Source organism: Nicotiana tabacum, chromosome 5, assembly GCF_000715075.1.
Source record: "Nicotiana tabacum cultivar K326 chromosome 5, ASM71507v2, whole genome shotgun sequence".
NCBI lineage: Eukaryota > Viridiplantae > Streptophyta > Magnoliopsida > Solanales > Solanaceae > Nicotiana > Nicotiana tabacum.
In genome coordinates this window covers 91,335,750-91,345,623 of record NC_134084.1, presented here as the reverse complement: position 1 = coordinate 91,345,623, position 9,874 = coordinate 91,335,750, and the positions used below count along the sequence as shown (strand labels likewise).

General features: G+C 32.8%; 1 protein-coding gene across 1 annotated transcript; it reads left to right on the top strand.

Annotated features, from left to right (window-relative positions):
- The first annotated feature begins 6,515 nt into the window (after positions 1 to 6,515).
- On the top strand, positions 6,516 to 7,310 carry LOC107803651 (putative metal-nicotianamine transporter YSL7). Its single transcript, XM_016627418.1, has one exon. The coding sequence runs from the start codon at positions 6,516 to 6,518 to the stop codon at positions 7,308 to 7,310; it is 795 nt and encodes a 264-aa protein (XP_016482904.1).
- Positions 7,311 to 9,874: the final 2,564 nt, after the last annotated feature.

The window sequence follows — 9,874 nt, the reverse complement described above, 5'->3', positions numbered from 1 at the left end:
TATATATATATATATATATATATACATCATGGGAACCGGAGTCTCTTCTGCTTATTTCCGATATTTCATTTATATCTGTTACTCCCCGATAGCATGTCCCCTCCCAGTTTTACTTTGTATTATCTTGTTATTGTTTTCTTGCACGTGTTGTATATATATATATATATATATATATTTTTCTTGCACTTGTTGTATATATATCTGTACAGGTTAATTGTGGTAGGTACTGTCTAGCCTCGTCACTTCTTCGCCGGGGTTAGGCCAGGCATTTACCAGCATTGGTGCACATATCAGGGAGCAGCTTACAGACCGCAGCAGTAGGACTTCTGGGAGCTATCTTCAGTCCAGGGACTCTCGAGGTAGCCTAGCTGGCGTTCGCAGGCCGAAGTCCCTTTCCATGTTTTTCTTTGTTTGTTTATCTTGTATCAGACAAACATGATGTATTTTCCCTTCAAACATTGATTGTAGTATTCTGTAGTAGTCCGTGAGCTAGTGATACCAGACCTTGGGTAGTGATGTGTATTAAACTTCCGCACTTTTGGTTTTCAGTTGCTTTAGATTTAAAGTCTTCCGCTTAGATTTTGTCTCGTTTATTATATTGTTTGAAAGAAAGCAGGAAAGATGTTTTAAATATTTGGCTTGCCTAGCTCCGATAGTAGGCGCCATCACGACACCCGATGGTGCGTAAGTACATATATTATATATATATAAGCTATATTCGATACAGTATTACCTAATACACTTATACTTAGTGCATAGTATAGCGTAAGTACATATATTATATATATAAGCTATATTCGATACAGTATTACCTAATACACTTATACTTAGTGCATAGTATAGCGTAAGTACATATATTATATATATATAAGCTATATTCGATACAGTATTAGATTTTACCTTTAATTTTTTTTAGAGCATTTCCATACTTTTGTCGGTCAAATCATTGTCTGAATCTGAAGAAATATCACTAGTATCACATTAAGCTTGTACGGATCAGACTTGAAAGAAAATTTAGAACAAAACTTCCTATAATCTCTGTCATCATAGAGTCTTATGATCCCCATTCTATGGGAACTGCCATGACCAACGGAACACATTCCGTCTTCATCAACCTTGTCACTCTCAATTAAACTTCTTTTCCTCATGAAAAATGAAATACAAAATTACTCTATAAACTCTTCTTTTATCTACTTAGAAAATACTAAATTCCTACCTACACCATCACTATTTGAAACACATGTCATTGCCTTCTCATCATCATTGTCGCTAATGAGAAGAACAATTAAATGCAGACTTTGCCAGGTACTGTGTCTTAGTTATTCTTGGTGGAAGTTCTATTGCATGTCTAATAACGTCATCAACCTCTTCTAATAATCCTCTGGCAATCTAAAATTCCAAAACATAAACTAAAAGTTCAATTCATATCCTAAACCTTCAATTCATATCCACAAAAGTTCATGTCATATCCTAAAGGTTCAACTCATATTGTAAAAAGTTCAAGTCATATTGTAAAATTTCAATTTATATCGTACAAGTTCAATTCACAAGAACAAAACCTAAAAACTAAAAGTTCATCAATTCTTATCTTACGAGTTTAAACATAAACTAAAAGTTCAATTTATATCCTAAAGGTTCAATTCATATCCACAAAAGTTCAAGTCATATCCTAAAATTTCTATTTATATCCTAAAAATTCAACTCATATCCTAAAAGTTTTAATTTATATCCTACAAGTTCAATTCACAAGAACAAAACCTAAAAACTAAAAGTTCATCAATTCTTATCTTACGAGTTTAAACATAAACTAAAAGTTCAATTTATATCCTAAAGGTTCAATTCATATCCACAAAAGTTCAAGTCATATCCTAAAATTTCTATTTATATCCTAAAAATTCAACTCATATCCTAAAGGTTTTAATTTATATCCTACAAGTTCAATTCACAAGAACAAAACCTAAAAACTAAAAGCTATATTCATATCCTACGAGTTTAAACATAAACTAAAAGTTCAAGTCATATCCTAAAGGTTCAATACATATGCTAAAAGTTCAATTTATTTCCTAAAAGTTCAACTCATATCCTAAAAGTTTCAATTCATATCCTAAAAAGTTCAAGTCATACATAAAAGCTTCAATTTATATCCTACAAGTTCAATTCACAAGAACAAAACCTAAAAACTAAAAGTTATATTCATATCTTACGAGTTTAAACATAAACTAAAACTTCAAGTCATATCCTAAAGGTTCAATACATATCCCAAAGGTTCAATTTATTTCCTAAAAGTTCAACTCATATCCTAAAAGTTTCAACTCATATCGTAAAAAGTTCAAGTCATACATAAAAGCTTCAATTTATATCGTACAAGTTCAATTCACAAGAACAAAACCTAAAAATTAAAAGTTCATCAATTCTTATCCTACGAGTTTAAACATAAACTAAAAGTTCAATTTATATCCTAAAGGTTCAATTCATATCCACAAAAGTTCAAGTCATATCCTAAAATTTCTATTTATATCCTAAAAGTTCAACTCATATCATAAAAGTTTCAATTCATATCCTAAAAATTCAATTCACAAGAACAAAACCTAAAAACTAAAAGTTATATTCATATCCTACGAGTTTAAACATAAACTAAAAGTTCAAGTCATATCCTAAAGGTTCAATACACATGCTAAAGGTTCAATTTATTTCCTAAAAGTTCAACTCATATCCTAAAAGTTTCAATTCATATCCTAAAAAGTTCAAGTCATACATAAAAGCTTCAATTTATATCCTACAAGTTCAATTCACAAGAACAAAACCTAAAAACTAAAAGTTATATTCATATCCTACGAGTTTAAGTTCAATTTATATCCTAAAGGTTCAACTCATACCTAAAAGGTTCAATTCATATCCTAAAAATTCAACTCGTATCCTAAAAGGTTCAATTTATATCCTACAAGTTCAATTCACAAGAACAAAACCTAAAAACTATAAGTTATATTCGTATCCTACGAGTTTAAACTTAAACTAAAAGTTCAATTTATATCCTAAAAGTGGGCGACTCGTTGTACTCAAACAAGAGCCACGCAACGATTCGCTTAAGGCCTTAAACATTAACATTGTCTTGAACTTTAAGAGAAAATCCAAATATACTATCATTTGTCTATATTAAATATCTACCTATAAACTAATCAAGATTAAACTAAAAGTTCAATTTATACCCTAATATATATCTACCTATGAATCAAGTCTTTGACGTTAAATTAGTATCTATTGCTTACTAAAATATTGAAGGAGAAATACTCAATAAAGCCTAGCCTAAATATTCAACCCATACCCTAAACCCTAGATTTCTATAAAATGTTAAATAATGATAAATACAATCTAAACCCTAGGTTTTAATACAATGTTAAATAATCAATTGAAACACTAATTCTAGGTTGAAACAATAAACAATTGAAACACTAATTGAAACCCTAGGTTTGTAATTCTAACCTTGAATTTTTAGGAGGTGGAGAAGGAGAGACGCAACAGCGGCAGAGGCGACGGCGACGACAACGACGGCAGCTGAGCGGTGGTCGTTGGTGGCGTGGGTGGGGCCTGGTGGTGGTAGTTGGAAAGGGGGTGGGGTTTGAGTGTGAGAGAGAAAAGAGGGATTTTGGGAATTTTTTAGAAAGAATGGGAGGGGATCCCGGTTTTGAGAGTTATGTAATTAAAATAGCGACCAACGTTGGTCTCTATTTTGGTGGGTAAAACAGTTTTGCATTTTTAGACATAGCGACCAACTTTGGTCGCTATATTCTGACCGTTTGACCAAAATAGCGACCAAAGTTGGTCGCTATTTCAAAAAACAAATATATATATATATATATATATATATATATATATATATATATATATAAGCTGTATTCGATACGCTATTACCTAATACACTTATAGTTAGTGCATAGTATAGCGTATGTATATATATATATATATATATAAGCTATATTCGATACGGTATTACCTCATACACTTATACTTAGTGCATAGTATAGCGTAAGTACATATATTATATATATATAAGCTATATTCGATACGGTATTACCTCATACACTTATACTTAGTGCATAGTATAGCGTAAGTACATATATTATATATATATAAGCTGTATTCGATACGGTATTACCTAGTACACTTATACTTAGTGCATAATATAGCGTAAGTATATATATTGTATATATATAAGCTGTATTCGATACGGTATTACCTCATACACTTATACTTAGTGCATAGTATAGCGTAAGTACATATATTATATATATATATATAAGCTGTATTCGATACGGTATTACCTCATACACTTATACTTAGTGCATAGTATAGCGTAAGTACATATATTATATATATATAAGCTGTATTCGATACGGTATTACCTAGTACACTTATACTTAGTGCATAATATAGCGTAAGTATATATATTGTATATATATAAGCTGTATTCGATACGGTATTACCTCATACACTTATACTTAGTGCATAGTATAGCGTAAGTACATATATTATATATATATATATATATATATATATATAAGTTGTATTCGATACGGTATTACCTAGTACACTTATACTTAGTGCATAATATAGCGTAAGTATATATATTGTATATATATAAGCTGTATTCGATACGGTATTACCTCATACACTTATAGTTAGTGCATAGTATAGCGTAAGTACATATTATATATATATATATATATAAGCTATATTCGATACGGTATTACCTAATACACTTATACTTAGTGCATAGTATAGCGTAAGTATATATATTGTATATATATAAGCTGTATTCGATACGGTATTACCTCATACACTTATACTTAGTGCATAGTATAACGTAAGTACATATATTATATATATATAAGTATTATATATATAAGCTGTATTCGATACGGTATTACCTCATACACTTATACTTAGTGCATAGTATAGCGTAAGTACATATATTATATATATAAGCTGTATTCGATACGGTATTACCTCATACACTTATACTTAGTGCATATTATAGCGTAAGTACATATTATATATATATATATATATATATATATAAGCTGTATTCGATACGGTATTACCTAATACACTTATAGTTAGTGCATAGTATAGCGTAAGTACATATATTATATATATATATATATATAAGCTGTATTCGATACGGTATTACCTCATACACTTATACTTAGTGCATAGTATAGCGTAAGTATATATATTATATATATATATAAGTTGTATTCGATACGGTATTACCTAATACACTTATACTTAGTGCATAGTATAGCATAAGTATATATATTATATATATAAGTTGTATTCGATACGGTATTCCTCATACACTTATACTTAGTGTATAGTATAGCGTAAGTACATATATTATATATATAAGCTATATTCGATACGGTATTACCTCATACACTTATACTTAGTGCATAGTATAACGTAAGTACATATATTGTATATATAGACACACACGCCCGCTTCGTAGTACTATTCATCCCTTGTATTACAAAATTATTAACGACTTACATTTATATTATTTACATAGTAAACACAAAAGTGATTTTTAAATTTTACCATATAGAGACCAACTTTGGTCGCTAACTTTAAATGAATTTAATTTAGCGACCAAAGTTGGTCACTAAATGTACATCAATTTAAATTAGAGACCAAATTTGGTCACTAAAATTTAATCAGATTTATTTATATTTTATATAATATTTAAATTAATAATAAAAATTGTTAAACGTTAGAACTGGGTCCCACATTGGCGACCAACTTTGGTCGCTAAATTTTGAATTATATTTATTTATATTTTATAAATTTTTTACATAAATATATATTTATTAAAATATTATAACTGGGTCCCACTTTAGCGACCAAAGTTGGTCGCTATCTTCTTATCCTTCAGTTAGCGACCAACTTTGGTCGCAAGTTTTAAATTATATATATTTATATTTTATAAGTTTTATAAAATAATAATAAAATTATTAAAAAAATTTGTGTGGGTCCCACTTTTGTGACCAACATTGGTCGCTAAACTCAGTGTATCTTTGACCAAGCAAGTCTGACCAGTCCAGTCAACAGTTTGACTAAATTTGTGTCCAAATAGCGACCAACTATGGTCGCTAAATTATTTCAAATATTTTTTTTATTATTTTCGGTAGTTTGGCGACCAACTTTGGTCGCTTTTCTTAACAGATCAAATTTGGTCGCTTTTTTATAGAATTTATGTTTACGGTTATGTATTCAAATGGGGTTGCTCTGATGGTAAGCAACCTCCACTTCCAACCAAGAGGTTGTGAGTTCGAGTCTCCCCAAGAGCAAGATGGGAAGTTCTTGGAGGGAAGGATGCCGGAGATCTATTTGGAAACAGCCTCTCTACCCCAGGGTAGAGGTAAGGTCTGCGTACACACTATCCTCCCAGACCCCACTAAGTGGAATTATATGGGGTTGTTGTTGTTGTATATGTTGGAGTTGGTATGCTCTGCCCGTACATGGTTAATGTTTCGTTGCTAATTGGTGCCATTATATCGTGGGCTATCATGTGGCCAATGATCGAAGCAAAGAAAGGCGACTGGTACTCTGACCACTTATCCGCATCAAGTCTTCATTGTATCCAAGGATATAGGGTATTTATCGCAATTGCCATGATGTTTGGAGATGGTCTATTCCATTTTGCTTACATGTTAGTGGTCACGGCCTTAAGTTTCCAAAAGAGGAAAGAGGAAGATGAGTCAGGTGAAGAGTCCTTAGAAGACTATGACACGAAGAGAAAAAACGAGTACTCCTTGAAAGACCAGATCCCCATCTGGGCAGCCATTGGCGGATACGTTGGTATTGCAGTCATATCTATCATTGTGGTGCCAATTATCTTCCACTCATTGAAATGGTATCACATTCTGGTTGCCTATGTAATTGCTCCAGTTTTGGCCTTCTGCAATTCTTATGGAAGTGGCCTCACTGATTGGTCCCTGGCCTCATATTACGGGAAAATTGCAATCCTTACATTTAGTTATTGGGTTGGTTTGCAAAATGGTGGAGTGATTGCTGGCCTTGCTTCATGTGGATTGGTGATGAGCATACTAGATACAGCTTCTGGCTTGATGGGAGATTTCAAGGCTGGTTACTTAACGCTTACATCGCCTCGTTCCATGTTCTTTAGCCAAGTCATAGGAACTGCCATGGGCTGTGTGATAACACCACTAGTCTTCTGGATTTTCCACAGTGCCTACAAATTGGGTGATCCAGAAGGTTCATACCCTGCACCATATGCATTGATGTATCTGTAGGAATATATACCACAGCGGAAGCAATAACAGAATCTTATTCACGTGTAATCTAAACAACTAGCACGTATGGAGATTTTAGGATTACCTCTTAAAGCGTAAACACACCAAATCTATGTCGTTCTCCAGTTCCTCAGTTGAAAACACACTAGCAGATTTCCACAGTCTTCTACTGTGTTACCCAAACAATAACCGAAAATAGAGAATTTTGGGTGGGCAAAATTCTAGTAGAAACCGCAGTCAGAATCATGTAAAAAAACGTCCAGCCCTTATATCCATATATATAGCTGCATTTTTTAGGTCAAAACCGTTTTCAAAACCTGTTAGGTTTCCTTCTCCCACTAAGGGACGGTTTCCACGTTTTCTTTCCCACTAAGTAACAGTTTCCACTATTTTCTATTATTTAGGCACAGTAGGGACCACAAAATTTAATTAACAAGACTTCCTATTATGATATTAATTTCGAAATTCTGAAACTAATTTCCATCATAATAAATTACGAATTATTCCACTAACAATTCGTAATTGCACTCCTTAGTTCAATTTCGAAATTCTTCCATAAAACCTTATTTAACTCCTCATGTTAAGATTTAGATACTAATCAATCAAATTAAATTATTGACTATTTAATTTATTGATTACTTCCTTTAGACTTACACTTAACTTATTTCATGTGTCGGATACAAAATCCACCGGCCGGGTTTACACATGAAAACTTATAAGCTTTCATAAAGGAGTATCATCAATCTCAAAATCGAGACATGGTTTCCATCAACTAATTATAACTTCGCCAATGTATATCATTGTTATCCAATTTACCAGGCTTATTGACTCGCGAAAGAATCTCGCCTTTTAATAAATCAAAATAACAAGTGACATACACAGCTAATAATAATTATATCAGGATTAAGTGTATAAGTACATTAAATGGACTAGAGAAATTATTTTATAAAGTCAGTATAAAATACTCATCTCTACTTGATCCGTTCAATACATACAAAATGTACTAGCACAAGAAGTTGGAATTAAACCATTCCTATAATCAAGATAAATTATATTTAATCTTGTGCTACAATCATTCCGATGATTTTTCCAATTTCATCATTAGATTGTGAACATTAACTTTTATGTATTACAAGAACCGATGATTTAATCTTCCGTGTATAAGCTAAACTCTATACACTAAGTCATCTACTATGTAAGCAATTGACGCACAAACCAACACATGATCTATTTAAAATGAAACTTTATTGAATTTAAACAAGTAAATAAATAATTGTTCATAAAGAATACTATAACAATATGCATGACTTATAGTATATTCTAACAATCTCTCACTTAGACTAATAACCATGCGTCTACAATTTTGGCACCCATTCCTTCTACATGCTTATCAAAAGTCTTCTGTGGTAAGCTCTTAGTAAACAGATCTGCCAAGTTGTTCTCTGACGCAATCTTGGTGACCACTACATCCCCTCTCTGCACTATATCACGAATTAAATGATATTTATGCTCAATGTGCTTTGCCCTCTTATGGCTTCGTGGCTCCTTTGAATTTGCAACCGCACCACTATTATCACAGTAAAGCGTAATTGGCGCTTGAATCGAAGGAACCACACCCAACTCTCTCAGGAAGTTACCGAGCCAAACTGCCTCTTTGGCTGCCTCAGAGGCTGCCACATATTCGGCTTCCATGGTGGAATCAGCAACACAAGTTTGCTTGATACTCCTCCAACTTATGGCTCCACCTCCAAGAGTAAACACATTACCTGAGGTAGACTTTCTAGAATCTCTGTCTGATTGGAAATCCGAATCAGTATACCCAATAGGTACCAGGTCATCCTATTGGTAGATCAACATGTAATCCCTAGTCCTTTTCAGGTACTTGATTATATGTTTAACCGCCGTCCAATGCTCTTTCCCAGGATTAGACTGAAATCTGCTAACAACGCCAACGGCAAAGCAGATATCAGGCCTAGTGCATAACATAGCATACATGAGGCTCCCCACAGCTGATGCATAAGGGAACGCCTTCATCTTTTCTATCTCTTCATCAGTCTTAGGAGACTGATCTTTAGATAGAGAAATTCCATGTCTGAAAGGAAGGAATCCTTTCTTAGAATCATGCATGCTAAACCTGGAGAGTATTGTATCAATATAAAGACCTTGAGACAAGCCTAATATCCTTTTCTTGCGATCTCGCAAGAGTTTGATCCCAAGGATATGAGTCGCTTCTCCCAAATCTTTCATATCAAAATGTGTGGACAACCACTGCTTAACTGAATTCAACATTCCCACATTATTTCTTATGAGCAGTATGTCATCTGCATATAAGATCAAAAATGCCACTTTGTCCCCATCCCACTTTTTGTATACACAAGATTCGTTAAGACAATGATCAAAACCAAAAGTTTTAATCGCCTTATCAAAACAAGTGTTCCATGCCCTAGATGCCTGTTTTAGTCCATAAAGGGACCTTTTAAGCTTACACAACATGTGCTCTTTGCCACTTTCCATAAAACCGTCTGGTTGCATCATATAGATGCACTCATCAAGACTTCCATTAA

What these genes read in the sequence shown, in the direction of transcription:
- LOC107803651 (XM_016627418.1), top strand. Translation starts at nt 6,516, where the DNA reads ATGGTTAATGTTTCGTTGCTAATTGGTGCCATTATATCGTGGGCTATC.